This window comes from Echeneis naucrates, chromosome 9 (assembly GCF_900963305.1).
Source record: "Echeneis naucrates chromosome 9, fEcheNa1.1, whole genome shotgun sequence".
NCBI classification, from domain to species: Eukaryota; Metazoa; Chordata; class Actinopteri; order Carangiformes; family Echeneidae; genus Echeneis; species Echeneis naucrates.
Genome location: NC_042519.1, coordinates 2,517,494 through 2,540,776, shown reverse-complemented (window position 1 = coordinate 2,540,776; position 23,283 = coordinate 2,517,494). Strand labels below are relative to the sequence as shown.

Sequence of the window (23,283 nt, the reverse complement as noted above, 5' to 3'; positions counted from 1 at the left end):
TTACTGAAACTGTCTGTGGCCACATATTCATCAATCTTTTAAAACTCATTTAGATACAATTTGAGGAATTGGTCATTAAATTTCACCAATACAATGATAGATAATGTTGAGAAAAGTTACACAATGGTACTGAAACTTCTTACTTCCAGAAAAAGTTCCACTGTTCCTCCTACATAGTTTATATCCTGAAGTGCAAACTCTTTCTGTTTGGTACCAAACTAAAACCACAGCAACACCTGTAACTGAACAAATATATAAATATGTTGTGTGCAAATTTTGAACATAAAATACAGTTACAAGTCTTTCCTTTAGATGCATTTTGAAACTTAGAGGAAGATTGTGATTACAGACAAATGGCAAATGGCTTCTGTGAGGACTTCTGTGTTTATTTTTGAGAGGATGAAGATTAGATGAAGGTTTGAATTGAAACAAATAGGTGAATGGATGTGAAACCATTTGGAAGGCTTCCTATCTCTGAATCACCATCTGTATAGTTTTCAGTTTTCTTTATGTATATTTATGAATCAGCTGTCCTGATTTGCAGCCATTCGATCCAATGAAGGGAAACATTACTGCTCAAGTATGCAATGTTATGTAAGACAATGGTGGTCTTGCAGTTTTGTGTCACAGCTTGCCTTTGTCTCTTTCCTGTTCAACAGGTATGAAACAAACACAAGAGTCCATGTACAAACTCTGCTTCATAAAGACCTCGCTTGTTGTGGTCGTGGAGGACTTGGTCCCCTGGTATACAACACTGATGCTTCACTAATGCTTCTGTCCATGATTAATAAAAAAGAAAAGACAAAAAGATGCTTTTAAAAAAAATGTGTTTAATTGAACATTATACATGTAGTAAAAAGTTCGGAGAAGATATCAGACAACATTGGTTAACTTATTCAACTCACAGATATAAAGGTTTGCAGTACTAAGGGAAGAGTCTACAAATGTTAAAATAATATGATAAGATTTGTTTTTTACCTGATTTAAAAATTTGTCAGATCCTCTTGCGCATACAGTATTACTAAAGCCAGATTCTTCAACATTGAGGAGCTGAAACATATATAAATAATTCACATCCTGAGATCTTGGATGGCAGTTTGGAACCATGGTTATGGTTGAGAAAATGTAGTTTCTGACATTAGAAAAAGCACAGAAAAAGAAAGATCATTGGTCATCAGACAGTTTCTCTCTGGAAACAGCAGGGTGGCGACACTTAAGAGAACCACACTGACAATTGAAGTACTTGCTCTTCACCCTCCAGTAGTTATCGCCGTAGTCAAACCTGGTGAAGAAAAGAACGCAGTGCATCCCTATTATCTTTTTTTGAGGGTTTTATTGTGAAGTTCAAGGTTTTGGCACACTCACCCTATCTGGTCTCCAGTTTTGATGGACCCACTGGAGAAGAAGGCTATCCTGGGGAAGCGCAGGTCCTGGTGCATGGTGAATACCCTCACAGCAAGCAGATTGGGCTCACATAGGTGGTTGATGAAGCGGCCGATGTTACCAAAAAGTCTTGCATCAATACAGTGAACATCTTTCACCTGGACAGCATGACACATCAAAATGTAATAATGAAGTAGAGACTTTTCCGTCTACAGTTAATCTGGACTACATGACATCACCAAGGTTGTGAACATGAGTGTGTGCAGTTGTGTCACAGCTCTTAAGCACAGCTTTCAACATTCAGGCCAGCAAGTTCAATCACCTTATTGTCAAGAGTGAAGAGGAAAGAGTCGTTTTCTCTTTTGTCAGCCTCTGCATCAGTGATAATCTCTCCCACATACCTGTGGAAGCAGGAGAGGTGGAGAGAGCTCAGAGCTCAGCTGCTCTTCAATATTTCATGCCATAAAACAGTGAATTCAGTCACTTCTCTTATGAGAGCCTGTCCTCACTCGCAAATGAATGTTCCTTGAGGGATATCCTGCATCGCCCTCACTCCCCAGCCCATCTTCTGTGTCTTGAAGAGTTGCAGCCGAGCTCTGAAACAAACAACAGTAAGGCAGTTATGTAATCCAGGAGCTGATAAAGAGGCTGCTCACTTAAGAGGAGCATTAGGGAAAAAATATTACATTGATTTAAAGCACTTGTTCCTGGAAGAGAGAACCTAAAAAAATAAATAAATAAATAAAAAATAAAAAATCACCAAACTCGCCACGCCTTGTGTGTGAACTCTGGAACTTCCATGTTCTCTGGATGGGAACCATCAGTACATAGAAGGAACAAGAATCCCATGTAGGAGAACTAGCAGGACAGAGGTTGATGTCCTATTGTTAATCTGCCTGCGTGTTGTCTTACAGTGGCATCAGTGTGCACTAGCACGCGCATACTAATAATATACATAATATATACTGTACTTTTCCCACTGTAAGGCGCACTTAAAATCCTTACATTTTCTCAAAAATCTGTCAATGTTTTAGTGCGACTTTGGTAAGCAACAAAGCCGCTCCGCTTGATGGATTGTCGGCCTATTCACAGCTGACACAGGGACATTGTGTTAACGTTGGTCCTTGGTTGGACCATTATTGTGAATGAGTTGAATAAAGTTTGACTCAACTTACTGTTTTGTTTCGCTTTATATATGTTTTATCATGCATCTTATGATGTATGAAAACAGACCTATTCATTGATATTGCGCCTTATGGGCCGCAAAATACGGTATATACATTTACTAGTCTGCCAGATGATGGTGAAAGAAAGGGAGACCCCTGCTCTGATAGACTACAGCAGCTCGTTCCTTAGTCAGAGAGCCATGGACCAGAACAGTCTAGACTGAAACGTTCTTGTGCTGTATTGTTTTGACTGAGTGGGAGTGTGAGGCTTCTGAATGATTGAGTTCAAGTGGATGGTGAAAAAGATAGACTTATAAAATTGGCATGATACAAGCCAAGCTACTGTAGCATGTCTTAAATGTGCATTCTATCTGATGACCATCAGGATTTACTAGAAAAATAGTCAGATTGTATTTAAGTGTACACGGCTTTGGAGGGTCTCAGCCTTCTAGGTCATGGTTCTCTGTGAAAGTTCAAGACCAACCAAGGGCCACTCATCCTCAGCTCCAATTTCTGCTAATGTGATTTCTTCAGGTTCAAAATAACACTGAAAATTGGCAGGAAATGACAAAATCAGAAACTGGAGGCTACAAAATGGCAGTTCACAAATCAATAGGTGACATCACAGAGGCTCATCACTTGGTGCACAGCCAGAGGTCTCTCTTGATGAAGCATTAGTCAGTAAAGCTGATTCTGGTAGCTATCGGTGGCCAATAGAGTGTCATGTGTGAATTAATGAAAGACCACTCACCACCACATTCTAGAGGGTTATCTTTCTGCGTAAAGGAAAGTCGCCAGAAGTTAAAAGTGAGGATGAGAAAGTATCATGGCCTGGATCAAAAGCTGAGTGATGTATTGGTGAGGTGAGAGCCGATTTTTCTGATGCTATCTAAAGAAAAGTGTGAAAGCAAAATAAGGCAAGGTATTTAAGGTTTCGAGGACTCACACAAAATAACCACTGTGTTATTAATAAATAAGGCCAGAGCCAGCTGGGAAGGGGGTTTTCAACCTGCCAGGAAAGGGGTGCTAAACTCATCAAGACGAATGTTGCGCCAAGGACAAACATTGCAACAATCATCTATCTCTAAGTGCTTATTCATACAATTTATCAGGTTCCCAAAATCTAGCCATATTTGTACATGTCCAGTGCTTAAAATGTCAGAATGCCATATATGCACATGCTCTGTGCAGGGTGTAAATGGAATAGGAGGAACAAGAGAGGAAGGAAGAAATTCATTGGCCAGTCAAAAGTTCAGACAGAGGTTTGGTTGAAGGTAGCACTCCTCCATCTGGTGGTACTTAGCTTTCAGTACTTCATCAGATTCTGTGAATTAAAGGTTTTATGAGTTGAAATGCATTTGCATATGCCTACTCTTGCTTTCAAGCAGCTGATATTTTCTGACTTATTCTTAGTGCAGCCGCATTGGAGCTGTATTTAATGATTTAAGTGGTGGCTAGAGCAAACCGAAGACTTCTCCTGCTGCTTCATCTAAACCGCTTTCTGCCCAGAAAACTAAGAGGCTCTTATTTTGAGGAGCAAATTTTAAAAAGGCCCTTTGGGCTCTTACAACAGGAAATGCAGCAGTAAGTTAGTTGTAAGCTGAAAAGCTGCAGGCAACATCTCTGAAAGTGGAATATGTTACCTCAGTCCCTTCTGGACAACCCGGTTCCTACAGGTCCTCCAGCAGGAACAGGCATGGTTACACTCAAACAGAACCGGTGGCTCCCGCTGACAAAAGTCCAGAGGTAGACGACCATCCTGCATGTGCATGATTTAAGAAACAAAAGTGTTATGTTTCCACATGATATCTATCAGTCTTTGATTTGTAGATAGAAATAGTTTTACTCTCCAGTGTATTTACTTGAAAACCATCATTTTTGGATGAACTGTTAGTAACTGATAGTACTGATTAAAATTAAGAAATAAAAACGACATGATGTAAAAAGCACAATGTGAGAAAATTGTAAATTAAAACAAGTAACAGGCAAGAATACTCTAAGTGTGTGTGTGTGTGTGTGCGCGCGTGTATGAAAACTTACACTGTCATACCAACAACGCAGACTGAGCTGACCACATATGCAGGTGCTGGAGGAGCAGTCATCTGTGCAGTTACAGTGCTGAGAGACATAATCGAGGAGCTGTTAAAAGTCAAGTCATGCAATATTTTGCAGCTTTTATCTTATATTTCGATTTCTGTAATTTTGTTGCTCATGATATGCCAGCCTGATGAAAAAAATAGAAACTAAAAATGGGATGTTGCCAACTCTTGGTTTGATTAGTCCCCTATTCAGGGGAATTGGGGACTAATCAATTTAGAAAAAAACACAATGGCAGTCATTTTACAAATACAAAGCAAATGTGTCTCAGTAAGGATGGGTTAAAGGACAAGACAATACATATTCCATGTTTTTTGGCAACAAATCTAAAAGATCAAAACCAACAATGTCCAAGTCTTCTCCAGCTAAAATCCTCCAGAGAGAAACTTGTTTTAACAGAGTTGTTTGGGTAGTTCCAGGCAGAATATCTGGAGTGGATAAATCCTTGTGGCTATAGTCTAATGTCTAAGCAGCAGAAACCTTGCATGTGTGAAAAACACCTGTAAGAAGTAGCATGAAGAACCTTGGTATCTTCCAGTAGCAAGATCTCTGTGAAATACAACACTTCACTCACTGTAGTTGGTCCTAATTTATCAGAGTCCTTCAGAGTTTCCCTTCCTCTTGTTCAGCAATCTCACAATTTTTACAGGGATGTCTGTGTTGGTCACCATGCAGTCCAACCTTAGGACAATGAACTGATTCCTTGTGTCAACACTGTGATGGTGGAGTTGCCCGCTTTACAGCAGTATAAGTTGCTATACTGCCGTAAAGCGGGCCACTGCACCATCACAGATGTCATTAAAAAATGTGTGACAAAAACTAATTGGTGAGTCACACATAATTTATTTTTAATTTTCTTAAAAAGGTCACTGACTATTATTTATTACGGTGGCCAACTACTTTTACTCAAACAGTGTATAAAGTGCATTTTGAGGACTATTTTCAGTGATGTATTAATCTGCATGTTTCTGAGGGCAGAAAGGTGTATGTAGGGTCGCAATAAAATAAATTCATGTGGCTCTGAGAATTGGATATGTCCAGCTTCAGGTACTGAAGCAATATATGTTTGCAGGATACATTTGCTATTGATAAGAAGTGAATAGTTGACAACAGAAAAGATACAGATTATTATTAGTTATTCTTTACCCATACATAAATATCAAATCAAACATGCATCTTGTTTTGCTGTCATTGTGGTGAAATGTCTCACCTGTAAGTGAGTGATGTCCTTGTCTATGTCCAGCGGGGATGTGACACAGTTGTCAGGGATGTATTTGAAGTTTTGAGGGCAGGGCTCGCTGTCGACCCCATTGACACAAGTGATAGGAACTGCCTCATAACCCCGAGAGATGTCCCTATGAGAAAAGATTTTTGCACTAAAATCTGACTCAAATATGATTGGCATAAAGAGACACAAGGATTTAAATCCACAGGTAGGTGACACCGGGGGTCAGTGATCGTGTCAAAATGATGTGAACGTAAATCACTGACAGAGAAGTGAAGGTGTTCTGGCAGCACATGATAAAACACCTGATGAAGACACTTCATGTTGGTGTTTGGTTTTCATGAATGAATGAATGAAATGAAAACTTTAAAGCAGGGAGTTTTGGAGGTGTTGGTCCACACCAGCTGCTTTACTCTCAATTATACTAACTCTGTGCTCAACACACAGTCAACACACTCACTCATTTTCTAGTGCTTATCTGTTTATCTGCGCAGGGGCTGTTGGGCCCAATCCCAGCCACTTTACATGCAAGGGCGGGTGTACCCTGGACATGTCGCAACTCTATCACAGGGCCAACATTTTGAGACAGACAGAAATTAACAACCACTCACACTCAGACCTATGGGCAATTTATTATCATCAATCAGTCTAGACATGGATGTCTTTGGACTGTGGGAGAAAACCCACGCAAGTACGGGGAGAAGATGCAAACTCCACAGAGAAAGGCTCAAGGCCTGGGAATCGAAGCCATGACCTTCTTGCAACAGCGCTCAACACACCAACATCCAACTGAAGTAGAGCTTACTATTGCACCCTTAGAAAAAAAAAAAAAAAAAAAAAAAATTAGTCAGTTCCCAAAGTGTTGAACCATCCCTTTGAGACCAATTCAAGGTTTTCAGGCCACATATTGTACTGAAGAGGCAAAGAGTCGGATGGAAGAAGGCTGATATGAAACGTTACAGAGGGGTCTGAAACCTTTGTGCTTTGAGGCAAAAGGAGGTTTGAGCTTAGCCCAGTTGACCTTTCAGAACCTTTATGGGTCTATATCTCTGTTGACCTTTTACAATTAAATCTCTGCTTATTACATTCACTAAGGTCACTGGGGGAAGGTAAACGTTTAATGCGGGCTCAACATTAGCTAAACTAAAAAATAACTTCAACAGTATGAACAATAGGTTAAATGACTATGCATGATGTGACAGTACTTGTCAGCATTGTCATTGTGCATTAGAAGACCTGCTTGTGTATATCAGGCATTGGTGGAGACAAAGAACAAGAGGGAGAGTCTATACTATACTGAATTAATTTGACAACATAAACGCGTCTCCTTTTTAGTGTCAGTGTTGGTCCGTGGCTGTAGGATGTCAAACATGTGATGTTCAGTTTGGCGTGCAAAAAATGAATGGAACTTTTGAAAAGCTTTTACAGTGTAGTTTAAAAACATACTCACATATAACCATCTCAGATAATCAAACCTGTCAAGACAGTTAAAAAAAAAACCAACTGTGACTCTGTGATTCCCTGACATCACCATAGAATTCCTTAAATTCTCTAATATCTGGAGTTAAAACACTGAGTAACTTCTACAAGGGCACACTGTATAAAACTACATCATATCAAATAAACTTAAAAATAATCTTGTTTTAGCTTGTTCAAGCTCCATGTTGTTTTTAATAGTATTATGTAAGAGGGACAGGAAGTAATGACTTCAGGGGAACAGTGCAATCTGTCTGATATAGAACTGTTTCTATACATGCAATACGTAAAGCAAAACACACAAACACACGTCATGCACGCACACACACACAGTGTTGCTTTGTACCTGCTGAGCATCTTTTCTCCACAGCAATCCCTGCCTTTCCTGGCATCAGTGAGCTTCTTGTTTGTGCTAAGGGCCGTCCAAACACTGGAGCCATAGACTGAACAATCCAGAGGAGTCTCTCCTTCCTTATTCCTCTGAGTCACATCAGCACCACAAGACAGAAACAACCTGCACATGGAGATTGCTTGAGTTAACGTCTGGAGACAAGATGACACAACACAATGAGCTTAAAAACACAATAAACTGATATATCAAGGGATGACTTTGAAGCTGAAACTAATATCCTACAGATATTTGAGAACTACACTTGCAATAGCAAAAACACAAGTGCTGTGGTTATTATTGTAGTTCGTATTCACTGTAGCCTCTTTGTACACTTTTATATTTGAAGAAAAAGTAAATAAGTACATTTTATATTTCTATTTTAAGGTGTTGTATGATGAAACTATGCTTTATCTTGAACATGTCACCATATTAGGAAGTAGAAATGAATCCTGTGCTGGGGGTTAGAAACTGATACCATATTAGGGTATGACATTTCCTTTGTGATTTTCCTTGACATATTTGCACACGTAAACACAGTCGTCAAATCCTGTGGAAGTCTCCTGTTTGAACAGAATAAATACAGATGCTTAGGCACGCTCTAGGTAGCATTAGCCTCTTGATCTACTCAAGCCCTCAACACCCTGAAATACTTTACTGAGAGCATTAACCCCTATACTATAAGGAAATCTTCTTTAATCATTTACGCTTATCCTGTAAAGCAGGACTTCTTCCAATAAAACCACCTTGTAACCAAACAAGGGAAAAGTATTGTTCTCTCGCCTCCTCTGTCATAAACTTAGCAATCTTAGGTCCACCTTAAGAATCCCTCGCAAAGAGAAGGGCCTGAAATAAGTTCTCTGGCATCTGCTAAGACATTCATGCACATGGGGCCCTTGAAAACAGGAACAGGATATCCTAGATTCAGGTTGAATTGAAAATGCAACAAAGGAAAACAACACAATAGTGAAACTAATTTTGAGACATTACTGTTTGAAATACAGTTTTTTTCCAAGCAGAATCTTTAAATTTGAGTCTCATGCATTTACATGCACCAAAATTGGGTGTTTGCTCTCTCCACTGACACCAGATTTTAACCTATTCCCACAATGGAGAAGTGAAATTTGTTTTCGAACCAAGCACTCACGTGACACACTCCAGGTAGTTTTCTCTGGCAGCAACATGAAGTGGAGAGTCACCATGAACATTAATGGCGTTGAGGTCACAATGAGCCTCCAGCAGAGCCTGGGCAATATCATCACACCCTGACAGAGCTGCCCAGTGCAGGCAGACATTCTCCTCCTGAACAAGCAGCACAGAGAGGTGTTAAGGCCTTCTGAAATTACAAATTCTTCTCATTATCTTAAATACAGAGCCCAAGAAGAGTGACGGCAACTGATCTAAAAGCTAGAAATTTTTTTGATTAAAGTGTAATAGATAGTCTATATTTAAGAGCCACAACAGAAGCCACTCACCTTTCATCAGTAAAGCTGCACACTTTGAATATTTTCTTTATCTGCCTTTATTTTACTCCTACACACAGAGCCCCATATCAGCACACAACAATAAGTGCTAGTAGTGCGTCAGTCCTTTGTTGACATACTTTTTATTGGTTTCCAACTACTCTATAATCTTTGAATAATTTATTCATTATAGACAAAAACAACAGAATGTTATTAGTACAAATAAGAAAAAATAAAAGTAAAAATATGAACCATAATTCATACTTGAAACCTGAAAAAAAAAAAAAAAAAAAAAGAAAATGTAAATTTAGTACTGGGTTTCGATTCAAATTTGGCCTTCAAAAATCATCTGATTTTAATAATCAGATATCTTCTCATAAACTCCAGAGAGCCGTCTTCTAAAGCTTGGGGATGTGTACGGCTGTAACACTTCGGCCTGCTTTTGCACAATGAGATATGGTCACGTGACTTGAGACAAAAATATGATCAAATACATAACCTTTGAAGGCAGAGCACTGGGCCACATTAGCATAATCAGATTACTGACCTACCTATTATTTCAAAGTTTTGACATGCACATCTGAATAAAATCCAAAATGTTAAACAGAAAGTTCATTAATATTTAAGATTAATATATTTAATAATGCACCAAGTTAGAAGATCAATTTGCATCATTAGTTCTCTGTAAATGAAATATCTCTTAACTGACTCGAATGAAGAATCAAATTGAATCAGGACTTTGTGAATAGGAATTTAATGCATACAGGAAAACAGTAGAACTACCCAGTTTTAATGAATGCAGACAAATCCAAAGGTTCTCTGATACTGTATTGTCAGTATAGGACAGCAAATAACACAGGTGTGTAATTCCTACAACCTGATACCTCTAATTTCCATTATCATATAAAATCAAATCATATCAGATTTATTTATATACTGCCAAATCATAACACAGTTAAACCAGGGCATTTTACATATAGAGCAGGTCGAGACCAAACTCTACTTTTTTCCTGGGTAAATGAGACACAGCACCACTGCTCCTCTAGTTCCATTGTGTTCAGTACATAACTTTCACTGTTCCATTAAAAAAAACAATAATAATAATAATAATAAAAAAAAAAAAAACACCTTATGCATCGTATGAGCTCAGAACTGTCCCTGATCAGTTCCAATACTGTATGAAGTATGGACTCAGGAAGTTATGGTGTATGAAACTGTATCTATGTATGTACAGTGGTAAATATAGTGTGAACTGACCTTGTCTCTGATGTTGACGTCAGCACCTCTGGTCAACAACAGGTGGACAAGCTCTTTGTGCTTATGCTCGATTGCCCAGGTAATGGGTGTCCAACCCCCGTCATCCTAAACCCACGCAAGATTTAAAACTCATACTGTAACTTTAAACTTAATTTACACTGTATTAGCATTAGCTTTGCTTTTTAAACAAGGAAATGTTTGTTATTACCTGACAGTTTATGTATTTGGAAGCCTTGGAGAGAAGGTGATGGACTATATCATAATGTCCCAGTTTAGCAGCCAGATGCAGACAGGTGAAACCCATGATATCCTAAAATGACAACATGATTTACATTTAACAACACAGCAGATGATAGATCCCATAGATCCCATTTTAGCTGCCAGATGCTGATGGTGGTTCCCTGAGATGACAACATGAACTATGCTGGTATGCCGCCACTGCTGTTGCACTTCAAATAGGTATTTCACTGGCACTCAGGATCCGTGAGTTAAAGGTTTTGAGTAAAAAAGACATTGAGACAATAGACATAAAGAAGAGATGTCTCAGTTTAGCAGTCTTCGGCACCAAATCTTCTCCCTTCCTTTGGAGAGCAGTTTAGGCTTAGAGGTGGAGAGGCTAATTAAAATATTGTATTTGAATCATTTAATGACAGAGTCCTTCTTCCTTTCAGAGAAATCTGAGCTTGTACTCACTCTGTCCTCATGTCAACTCTGTACTCACACACTATATTCTACTATTGGCAGTTGCAATATTATGCACCAAAAAAGATGATATTTAAAGCTGCATTTGTTACTTTCCTAATCTAAGCAATGGTCAAGATAGCCACATATCTGTCAAGAGCATTGCACCTTGTGACAAGGCTACAACACAACTTCGTTTCCCTCAACTCTGATTAGCATTTCAGCTCATTTGACAGCATTCAGCAGCTTTCTTCATGAATCAATAGAAGTAGCTTTAGTAACATTAGTAACATTTAGTAACAGCTTATTAATGTATCTAAGATCTCTATGGAGGAAAAAAAAAAAAATCCCGCTATTTAAACTCAAGTTGTGTTTGATTTAGACTGATATGTATGAAATGTGATGATATGTGACAAAGAACTTGCTAAACTACTGATCTGATGCTGTGTCAAAACAACATTCATAAAATTATATAATCTAAAATAATTCAGTAAAAATAACCTGTAAATTGACCAGTCATGATGAAGATGTAATAAACACAATAAACATTTTTAGGGTTACCAGCTGTGCTAGGGCACCTGGTGCTAGTCATACATATATGTATTATTTATGGGCTTCTGAGCTATTAATCATATTTTTATTAAATGCAAATGTTCCATCCTAAAGAGGTTTGTCAAAATAATGTGATACTTAAAATAATATGTATGTATATAAAATATATATATATGCAAATACATGGAACAACTTTCTGTAGTTTCCAGTTAAAATAGGAAGTGTTTCACATGTTGGCACCAATCACTTGTTTTGACACTAATATACACCCAGCAATTTCTCATATCACTCATGGGCTCTTTACACTGGTTAGTGAAAAAAAGCCACTGGAGGGAGCAAAAAGTAAGCAATGTTTGTATCTCTTAATTCAAACCCATTTTTATCTGATGATCTTGCTGATTGTTACTCATTCTATGCAAGTTTGGCATTTTGGCAAAATGGGTGTGGACTTTTCTTCATGTTTCACCTTACAAACTTTTTACAAAATAAATAAAATGAAATATTAGCCTGTATGTCAAACAGAACAGACATTTTTGCAACACTGTGACTGTGAAGTTGCCTCACTTCCACCTATGGCCCATTCAGTCTGTCTCTGAATGCCACAATTAGCCCAATAATAAGTTTTTCAGATGTTAATTGCAACAACATTAAATTTTGTCATGTTAAAAGTCAGCAGTTCAGTACATTGAGCAGTGGCAGCAATTCATTTATTGCCACTAGACTAGTTGACAAGTTGACACTGACTTAAATGAGATCACCAACAGCGTACTGACCCACCTTGTGGCTGATGGCTGCTCCAGCTCTGAGCAGGTAGTTCACTGTGTCCAGATGGTTGTTCTCACAGGCCACCATCAGTGGTGTTCTCTGCTCCTCATCAAACATGTCCAGGTTGGCTCCAGCCTGTGTCCACACACAAATATACACACGCGGCATCACTAATTACTGTGTTGCTGACATCCAACAATGGTATTTCTGAATATAACAAGAGACATAAATGAAAGGCAACATGCAGAGCTCTGTACAGCTTTAACACATTTAATTAATTTTTCATTCACCAAATTATAGGAGACAAAATAAGAAATTTGAAAAACACTATATTTAGACCTGAAATGATTTAAAATCTGCTGAGATTTCATATTTACATGAGCATGTAAAAAGACTTTCAGTGAGTTTTGCTTTAGTCTAAACTGAGTTAATGCATAAAATTCAGACCCCTTCACCTTTTTGGCACTGTTCCAGTCTTTCCCCTCTACAATCTACATAAGTATTATAACTCATAACAGAATTTACCATTGAAATGAAAAGTTTCTGCTTGCAAAAGGTTGATGTGTCCGATTCTAATTATAAAAGAAATATATTTGACAGGATATTGGACTTTTTTGCACTTCAACAAACAATGCTGCAGTAATGCTATCCATGGTGCTGAATGAGGGATTCGATTCTAAAATATTAATTTAGCATTCAATCTTTTATTTTGTCCTGTATGATAAGTTGTATGCAAAATTAAGTGAACAAAGTGCTTTGAATCAAGGACATGCATATTCAATTTATTTCTTTTCTGACAACCGATTTCCCTCTGAGGAATACACTTTATTTGAGCGGTGAAGCCCCAGTCTCACCTGAACTAGCATATGGCAAATCTCATGGTGACCCTCAGCAGCTGCTGCATGGAGAGGGGTACGTTTGTTTTGGCCCTCCATCAAAAAGTTGGGGTCCTTCCCATCAACTGTAATGTACAAAGTTTAGTGCACCGTTAAAAGATATAAAAGAATTTACACTCAATGAGCAATAAATTAGGAACACCTGTATTCAACCACATGACAGCAATGGAGTGCTTAAAATTAATGCAGAAATAGGTTATTAGCTTCAGTTTAATATCAGCACGAGGAAGAATGTGATCTCAGTGACTTTGACTTTGACATGACTGTTTGTGGCTTGAAAGTTTTTACTCAGAAAACCATCCAGTGACAAGCAGCTCTGTTGATGACAGAGGTCAGGGAAGGACTGGTGTAATTAGGAAAGTTTCCCTGCAGCAATTTAGGATGGCTCATATGCACAGTATATGGCCCATTCTTTAACTATCAATACAGTATGTCCTGTTTTTTCATAGATCCCTTAACACATTGCAATAAGATCCATGTTACATATTTGTAACAGTGGTCATACTGTTATGACTGATCAGTGTATATACACACATACAACATATAGGACTTATACAAGTTTGTTTTTTTTCTAGGCAGTAGCTTAAATGATGGAGAAATACAAACAAACATGTTTTTTTATTCTTATTTTTAGAATCACAGCAGTTGGTTTATCATTTGAAAAGATGTATTTTAATTAGAAAAGAATGGACAGGTTCTACTGAAAGAAAAGCTAAACAGAAAGGCTTCTCAGAGGGAACAGCAAGAGCAGACGTTCATCCCTTCCGGGCCCCAATTCAACATCTTGGTCAATGTCCTAATGGACAATGCTCCTTGTCACAAATATAAAATGAACTCAAACTACAAACTACAATCAACATTACAGCGACTTGACTGAACTTCAGTGTCCAGACCTGTTTGCTGTAGAGCACCTTTTGGATGTGGAGGATGGTACTATCTTCTAACCAAGGAGACTCCTTGATTGCACTTTACGAACCCAAAGCTTGTGGTGTCAATTAAACAGTTTAACCAACAGATGTCACTAGTGAGGTCTACAACCATTATATGAAATTTTCCGATACTTAGATCCAGGCTCTCTTGTTTGGAACACAGTGCTTAGTGAGTGTGCATTAGGTTATTGTGGCTAATCTTAAAGCGCATATGTGAGTTACCTAAGAGATGAATGACCTTCTGGAGATCTCCTTGCTTTGCAGAAATGTAGAGTTGCCTCATGGGGTATTTCACTTTCTTTGGTTTCAGGCTAAAAATAAATAAAAAAATAAAGCCCTCAATCAATTATTTATGTCAAAGTGCAGACTAGGGGGCCGTAAGCGGCTTTTTTGCAAGCTGATGTCAAAATATTTCATGGTTAAACTTACTTCTCATCATCCAGTGCCATTAGGATGCTCTCGAGTGACTCTTTAGGTCTTCTATCTGCAGAGCACACAGCCTCACCCTTTAAACTGGGAAGAGAACATGAGCAGATTTTTAACTGATGTTCATATTGATTTATTATCAACTGGAATTATTATATAATAGTTGTAAGATTTGTAATTTTAAAGCGGTATCACCCTCCTGCCATGATCACTTTTGTTTCACCTGCTTGGGCTCTCGTCTCTAGTCCTCTGAGGCTCGCTTGTCTTCTTAGCTCTGAGAACCTGTGGAACAGCAGGTCTAGTTGGACCAGATGGCAGGGTGGCTGAAGTGGGACCAGCTGGAAACGACAACCTGGGGTTGGATCCAGGTACAGAGGGCGATTGATCGGCCTTGGGCACTGTGACCTCCTTCGCCCCACTGGCATCCTCTCCACAGTGGGGGCAAAACCTACAGTCCTTCAAGATAGAGGCACAGTCCCGGTGAAAGCGATGGGAAATGCTGCCATATGGTCTGCACTCCATGAAAGTGCCCTGTAGGTCAGACGGATAAAAGCCAAGACAGCATTACGGTCAATAAGTACAGCATTAAAATTTTCTAAATATTAACATTTCTATCACAAGCATCTTTATCTTGTCAGCAGAGAGAAAAAACATCTGACAGACATTTATAGCAACAGTTTATTTTGTGTTGCTTTTTAATTTTTTTTTTCCATCAAACAACACAAAATAAACAATAAACAATGACAACAATGTAATCTACAAGACATCCCAGACAACATATGTTACAGTGTCACACATACCTACAAACAAACAACACTGAACAGAGACAGACAGGGGGAGGGTACAAGTTGTCGCAGATGGACACTTTGAAGGTGAAGATGCTGGAGCAATCAGATTATTATTCTATTGCTCATGTATTGTCTAATGAGGGTCCATGGGGCGCTTAATCCAGGATCATAGTCTTCAAGGGTTGCGGCTGCATTCTCCATTGACAGTAAATCCAAGAACTCCTTTAGCCAGTTCTGAATATAATAGCAGTCAGGTTTACAAAATTTCCAATTCATCAGTATTGTCCTCTTTACAGAGAGAAAGGCTAATGCAACAATACGTCATGTTATTCCTCTGTCCCACGCAGTTAACCAACCTGTCCTGCTGCTCGGGAACTCTTGTGAACCACCTGCCACCCTACACCAGTACATGGACTGTCCGACCGGCCTGGCATGCACCCTAGGTAAGTGTTATGACAACATACCAAACACCTATAAATCCATCTGCAGGCCTGCCTTGGGGAAGTCTCACCATAATGTCATATACCTACTTCCACGCTATAGGGCTAAACTGAGACAGGAAAAGACAGTGTCCAAGGAAATAGTGACCTGGACAGAGGACTGTAGGGAGGAAATGAGATGCGAGTTGGAAACGACCCACAGGCTATTTCTAAACTCCTGTGACATCCCTCATGAACTTAGTGACTCTTTCATATCCTATTTGCTGTTTAATGAAAGTAAAATCATGCAAACTAAAACTGTCAGAATATTTCCTAATTACAACTTATGGATGTCTAGTGATCTGAAGGGTTGCATTCGTGAGAAAAAACATGGTTTTAAAAATGGGAATCTTGAATTAGTTATTAGAAAAAGTGTACCCCCCAGTCACACCCCCCTCCATCTTTTGCTAATGATCTGAATATCTTTTTGAGTCGCTGTGATAAGAATGACTTCAGTGCTGAGCGTGATAGTGTGTGTAAGTCCATTCCAGAGTATGTACCTATTTCACTAATTGAACATGAAATTATAGCTAGCTTGTCCTGTATTAAGCCAAACTCGGCCACTGGGCCAGATGGCCTTAGAGGTAGAGTTCTGAAGGAAAATGTTCATGAACATAAAAAGGTATTGTGTTGAAGCTATTCTAGTATTTGCTTGAGTCTGTAACAATGCCTACTTTATGGAAAATGTCTTGTATTGTGCCTCTCCCCAAGATGCCTGGAGCCAATGAATTAAAAGACTTCAGGCCCATTACTCTTACTGCCACTTTGGGAAAATGCTTTGAAACAGTTATAAGCAAACAAATTACAGCAATGGTTTCTAATAGCTTAGATCATCTGCAATTTGCTTATACAACTCAGAGGGGAACTGATGACGCACATACCAGCCTGTTTAACCCCTGTCAAAGCATCTCCAAGTCCCCTCCCACTTTGCCAGGGTCCTTTTTATTGATTTTACTTCTGCTTTTAACTGCATGTAGATACACACCCTTCTGCAGAGACTCATTGATATAGGGGTAAATGGAGGTATTATCCATCTTGTCAGAGATTTCCTCTCTGACCGTCCTAAACAGGTCCGTGTTAATGATACTCTGTTCGACATCACTGTGCTTAATACTGGTGCTCTGCAAGGGACTATCTTATCCCCCTTACTTTTCTCCTTATACACAAACGAATTCCATTTCGACCAGTATGTGTTTCATTTGTTTAAATATGCAGATGATATGGCCTTGGTTGCCTTACTGAGGAAGGGGGACACAGCGGGGGATGAAGCATACAGAGTACATGTATCATCTCTCCAGGACTGGTGTGACTAGGGAACCTGTGCAGTCCATACAAATAGTGGAGGTAGTAGACAATTTCAAATATTTAGGCACATATATGAACAATAAACTTAATTTCAGTGAAAATACTGACCAGATTTTTAAAACCTGTAATCAATGCCTCCACCTACTACGCAAGCTAAACTGCTTCAAAGTGAGCAGAGTGAGCAAAGTGTGGTATGGCAATCTGAATGTAAAAAGAAAAACAAAGCTGCAGGGAATAGTGACCCTCGCCTCAAAAATCATTGGGAAGAGACAATTGAGTTGTATCTACATTGAAGTAATTTGGAAAAAAGCTGTCAAAATTGCAAACGACCCCTCTCATCCACTCAGCAGGGAGTTTGAACTACTTCCCTCTGGTAAACAGTACAAAGCACCAAAAGCAACCCATGACATCTTTAAAAATTAGAGAGGGAGGGTTATATATTAATTTGCTCGTATGGCACAGGCCAGCGGTTCTAGTGTTAAAATAAAAATGGCAGGTGAGACTGGACAGCCTTGTCTTGTAGATCTTAAGAGCTGAAAAGGATGAGACATCACACAATTTGTTCTAATGCGAGCAATTGGTTGAGAATACATTGCCTTGATCCACTGCATGCATACTTACAAATTTAGTTAATGCATGAAATAAAAAAGGCCCTTCTATTCTATCAAAACCTTTTTCAGCATCCAGCAGTAGCAATATCGCTGGACGCTGAAAGGTTGGAAGCTCTTGGCATCACATGCAGAAGTCTCCTCATGTTATTGGAAACCTTGAATGAAGCCGACCTGGTCTAAGTGTACCAATGTGGGAATTACCTTTTTCAGGCATGTTGCAAGAATCTTGGCAAATAACTTATAATCATTATTTAAAAGGCTTTTATAAAACTCTATACTGTATCCGTCCTCACCTGGGGTTTTCCCAGATGAGAATGCTTTAATAGCTGATGGTAGCTCTGTTTCCAGTAAACGTCTCTAATTTCTCCCTGACTTCAATCTTTACAGTGGGCAGGGGTATATCCTTAAAGAAATTATTCATGTCCTCCTCATTAGCATGATATTCAGATTTATGCAAATTAGAAAGGCTGAATTAATTTGTTTCTGATCACAAACCATACATCCATCACGTCTATGCAAAATAGCTTGCAAATTGGATCTAATCAATAATATGGAATTCCTTAGTCTATCATTTTGTGGGTCATGCATATGTTGATTTTCTAAAATCTTAAGTTCAGTCATAGGGTCGTTTTTTTATTTATTTATGACTTTGAAAGCCTCCCACACTATAGCAATAGCAACAGTTGTTAATCTTGAGTACACACAAGCTTAATTCCCTTCATCCATACCACCTGCTATCTTTCAATTGTGGTCATTTGAATAGTGTCTATCCCTGATCTTATGCTTACAATAAAAGTACACACCATAAAAGCTTAGGTTTTCTTGGGCAAATTTTCTTTCCTCACAAACTTTTTTTCCCCTCCATTCATTGATTATTTAAAACTCTTCATCTTTTCTTCCATTACAACATATTAAATGCTAGGTCTCCTGTTCATCCATAACATTCTATCTTAACAACTGAATGCAGACTTAACTCTCTATTAACCATTAGATAACCATTAGATAGTTTACTTTAAGCATTTATCTAATGTTTTTACCTGACAGTCTTTAGGTAAAGGTTTGTTCAATACTTTTGGCTAACTATCCAAGGGTTCAGTATCCTACCTGTAAACACTTTGGAATGTTGGTGGTTCGATTGCCAGGTGCTACAGTCCTTTTTAATCAGTGGAGCACTGACTCTACCTCCTGAGCCACAGTTTGATCATTTTAAGTATATATACTGGTAAGCCACTACTTTGGGGCCAGTCTTTAAATATAATAAAATTGAAAACTGTAATAAATTTAACTAATTGAACCAATCCACAATTTGTCCATGTACCCCGTAACAGCAAAAGTACATACTGAGGTTCAAGCACTGCTTAGAAAACACTGGTTTAGATTAAACCAAAATTAATAGTATTGGATGGTAATGAATTTTACTGGAAATCCTTTTATGAGACACCAATGTCATCATGTATCAATGTGGTCAGTGTGCTTTGCATCTCCTCACCGCCCTGCAGAAGAGTCCACACCCTGGGCAACACTGGTGTTTGACCATACCAGCGCGATGGTCTTCACACAGAACCAGTAGTTTAACTGTATTGGAGGGCCGCATCATTTCCTTCTTCATCACTCGCCTCTGGCAGTGAACCGGCTGTGCAGATTACAGAAATTAGGAGTTCACAGAAAGGTTTAAAAACTTGATGCATTTAAATTCACAAGCCAATAAAACACCAATATCCAAGTGTAGTGTTTTTTTATTCATTTGGATAATCTTTACTTGTCCATCCGTGCTCTCCATGGCCATGCAGGTCTGCTCAAATGCAGACAGGGCATCTTCACGGTGAGGAGTCTCCATTCTGCAGCAGCACAGAGGTAACTCCTCAACTAGGTTTGTTTGTGCCACATCAGCATCTGCTGGTACACCTGCGCACACACACGCACACACACACACACACCATTATTTCTCTACAGATTTCACCAAGAAATGTCTGTAGTCACCTATAAGACTAATTTTAAAAAGGAGAAATAGAAAGTTCAGATGATTGGTGCTAAATGTTATTACATCAAATCACTGACAAAAATGCTATAATTACTTGATGTGGAAGGTGAGAGCAGCTCCTCCTGGGCTTCCAGGTCCAGACAGTCCAAGGCCAGCTCTGTGTATTCAACATGGCTGTCTTCTCCTGTAGCTTTTTCTCTCAGGATTTCATTTCTGACAGGTGTCTTCATTGTGTCTGGTAGAATCAGTGCTTTCTCATCCACTACTGCTTGGTTTCTCTCCACAGTGGCTCCCTGTTCCTCTTTCTGAGGTGACATTTGTATAATTTTACATACATACACACACACCCATATATGTTTTCCATCTCCAGTGACTTCTTTTTTTTTAATTAGCACTGATTTGGCTGGTAGGAAGAAAAAATAGCTATCGCTAGTATAGCTACAGCTGAAAATGATACTTTCCCCATGTTTCCTGTTGCTCTCTCCAGGCTATAAATGCAACCTGTAGAATGAGGTCAACCTGAGTGCCTCAGTAACTGACAGTGAGCTGGTGTGAGGCCTCCAATATGCAGGAATCAATGAATAAATGGCACCTGCCTTCTCCTGCTGTTTAACGGACTTCGCTTTCTTCTTAGGAACGAGGTTGTACACTCCCATCTTCCTTTTCTTTCTCTTCACAGCTAGGAAAAAGTAGACAAAGATGAGGTGACATGCATATTGCACCAAGGCTCAAGCTTGTCCTTTAAGGAATGATTATTAGGAAATGGAAATTTCATTAGATAAATTTAATGAATAAGTGTAAAATGAATAGGCTGAAGCAGGAGACAGTCTCAGAGTACAGTGTGAAATGTATCCAAAAATAAATAAGTCAAAAAGCCCCAGTTTAAGATTTGGTTTGCAGATACCACCTGTTTGTTACAGATGGAGACTGTATTCTGATGGTCTTAAGCATTCAGGCAAATGCTCTACATTGTGCATGCAAATGCGTATTAATAATGTACAGGTGCATAAAAAATTGTTGCCAAATTTTTAAGTCAAATGAAACACTACTTAATACCTAAAAATATAACTGTATTATAAATAGGTAAAACTGAATCTAACGGGTTAACATACGGTAATATTTTATTCTAACAATGTGAGCCATGCTCAGTGTAATATGTTATGTTCAGTTATGTGCATTGCTTCTTAGCACATAGGTCTTCCATATAAATAGTCCAAATTAAAGATTCAAAGTGTTTATTGTCATATGCACAGTAAGGAAACACATTCCCCAGTACAATGCTTTTTTGCTGTCGACAATGAATTTGCACATATATAGAAAATAGATAAATAGAATAAAAACAGGAAAATTAAAAAAAAAAAAACTTCTGAAACAATAACACAATCAATAGTTATGCAGCTGCTGTATTCATATACTGCAGCCTCATCTCTCTGCTGCTGTTTTCCATCTGGGATTATTGGGATTATTAAACGTCTGAAAAACAAAAGATCAATTTACCTGGCTGAGATTTGACTGAAATGGGGACAGCTCTCCTCTCTTTGCCTTTGCCTCTCTGGCTTTGACAATGCTCTGGGCTACGTGGTTCTCCCTTCATGCTTGCAGACTTGGAAGAGAAGATAACATATTTTACTTTTTATTTAATAAATGATGAAAAACAAGCCATGATTGTGTAAATGTAGGTTTCCACAAAGGGTAGGTGTGTTAACAATAACAACTGCTAAGACTGCATTTATTTTATAACATCAATTCAAAGGTAATAACTTTATCGGTTTACATTTCCTGGACTGGACATTATGATTTTGCCATTTCTTTTTTGTACTGTTTCATTTTATTACTATATCTCATATACTACTCAAAAAAGTGCAATGGAAATAATATTGAGATCTTACTCAAATTAGCAAACCATGTACTCAGATCAATAATCTTACTGACACTTTGCATGCTTTGGCTGAAATATTTTCCATTAGAATGCACAAGTCTGAATCAAACATTAAATAACCTTAATGCATTGTTTAAAAAATAAGCTCTCTTTGAGAGCTCTAGTTCACTCATGGTCAATCCAGTGCCAACTGCTTGACACATACTGTAATATCTGGCATATATTATTATTTCATTTGAACAGATCTAGTGTTTTGTATGAAATGCTGCTTACTTTAGCTTTGCATTATCTACTTATCGAGCCGTTATTCTGAAGGTCCATGTTAGTTTTTACTTAAGTGCACTTCCACTTTCAAAACTTCCATTGTCTCTTCAAAGAAAATTCTAAATAAATATAGTTTTCCCTCACTCATGTTATTCACAGTCATCAGTTAACAAGAACTGCACGTCTTGTTAGAACAAACAAGTGGACTTGCCTGAGCTTTTTCTCCTGGTGCAGCCTGTAAAGAGGCTGAACTGGAAGCTTGTTCCTCTGAGCTTCCAGCAGTAGCAGCAGCAGCAGCAGCAGCAGCAGCAGGTTTCTCTCTGACAGGTGGAGTCAGTAGTCCAGGTTTATCCAGAAACAGGCTGCTAGCAGGGGCCAGCAGTTTCCCAGAGGCTGCTCCGGGTCGTTTGCTGCTGAGAGTTCCAACTGCTCCACCACTGACAATGGGTGAGCTGTGGAAGGGAGTTATCTTTACTTGGGCCATTTGAATGCTTTGTGCTACTTGCCTCTTAGCCCCCATGGGTGTGCCAGCGGAGGGGACGGGGGGTCTTCTGACTGGCCCAGGCCCCTCACTGTGATCCATTCTGTCGGACTGACTGATGAAGCCGTTCAGACTGGGGTGGGGGTGGTGGTGGTGGTTGGGCTCAGTAGCACCTGTAGAGTTAGAACAAGTTAAACTCCACTATTTAAAATGTCGCATGGCGATCGCATTAGCACAAATTAAACAGTCCAAATAACAGCTCTCATTTTTCACGCGCAAAAATAAAGTTATCACAACTTTCATGAAAAGTCTTAATGGTGGAAGAGGACAAGGCTCAAGCCTTTGACCCGACTCTGAAAGCAGCGGTAGCAAACAGAGCGAAAACACGTAACAGGCATCACCGACAGTTAACCTCCAACCGGAGAGAGATTTGGAGCAAACAGTTTCTTCCTACCAGCTCCAGTCGGTGTAGATTTGAGCGAGCGATGCACAGGAAGACAAGAATCTCCACTTCCGCCCCAGCCCACACGGTACGGAAAACGGCACGCGTGCTGCCTTCAGGCCATCATGGGAAAAATGGGAAACATCTCACCCACCTAAAGGATTGTAGCTTCTGCACACATTTACGAGCAATACAGATTGTTTTTGTTGTTGTTGTTTGCTTATAAAGTTTTCTAGATATTATTGTTTTGAAAATAATTGCGCTATATTTGATAGGAACGAGATAAAAGAAACAACTCACTAAGGTGACGGTGACGGTGAATCGACCCCTCGGTTAGGATCTGGGCATT

The 23,283-nt window shown here is 38.9% G+C and overlaps 1 protein-coding gene across 1 annotated transcript; it reads right to left on the bottom strand.

Moving 5' to 3' along the window:
• Positions 1-816: 816 nt before the first annotated feature.
• Positions 817-22,980, bottom strand: ehmt1a (euchromatic histone-lysine N-methyltransferase 1a). The gene is made up of 23 exons (XM_029511115.1): positions 22,947-22,980; positions 22,223-22,665; positions 21,366-21,471; positions 20,465-20,547; positions 19,963-20,173; positions 19,647-19,792; positions 19,377-19,520; positions 14,928-15,235; positions 14,708-14,791; positions 14,501-14,589; positions 13,308-13,414; positions 12,466-12,588; positions 10,664-10,765; positions 10,456-10,560; positions 8,883-9,037; positions 7,694-7,861; positions 5,857-6,001; positions 4,590-4,667; positions 4,193-4,308; positions 1,893-1,979; positions 1,706-1,784; positions 1,366-1,541; positions 817-1,282 (listed from the first exon to the last, which is right to left on the bottom strand). Exons 2-23 carry the CDS (start codon positions 22,592-22,594, stop codon positions 1,165-1,167), a joined length of 3,102 nt encoding a protein of 1,033 aa, XP_029366975.1. The 5' UTR covers positions 22,595-22,665; positions 22,947-22,980; the 3' UTR covers positions 817-1,164.
• Between the last annotated feature and the right edge of the window lie 303 nt (positions 22,981-23,283).

Excerpts from the sequence above, each read along its gene's own strand:
- ehmt1a (XM_029511115.1), bottom strand. The coding sequence starts at position 22,594 with ATGGATCACAGTGAGGGGCCTGGGCCAGTCAGAAGACCCCCCGTCCCC. Across the intron at positions 10,766-12,465 it reads GAGCAGCCATCAGCCACAAG|GATATCATGGGTTTCACCTG; the intron begins GTGGGTCAGTAC and ends TTGTCATTTTAG. Across the intron at positions 1,542-1,705 it reads TCTTCACTCTTGACAATAAG|GTGAAAGATGTTCACTGTAT; the intron begins GTGATTGAACTT and ends CATGCTGTCCAG.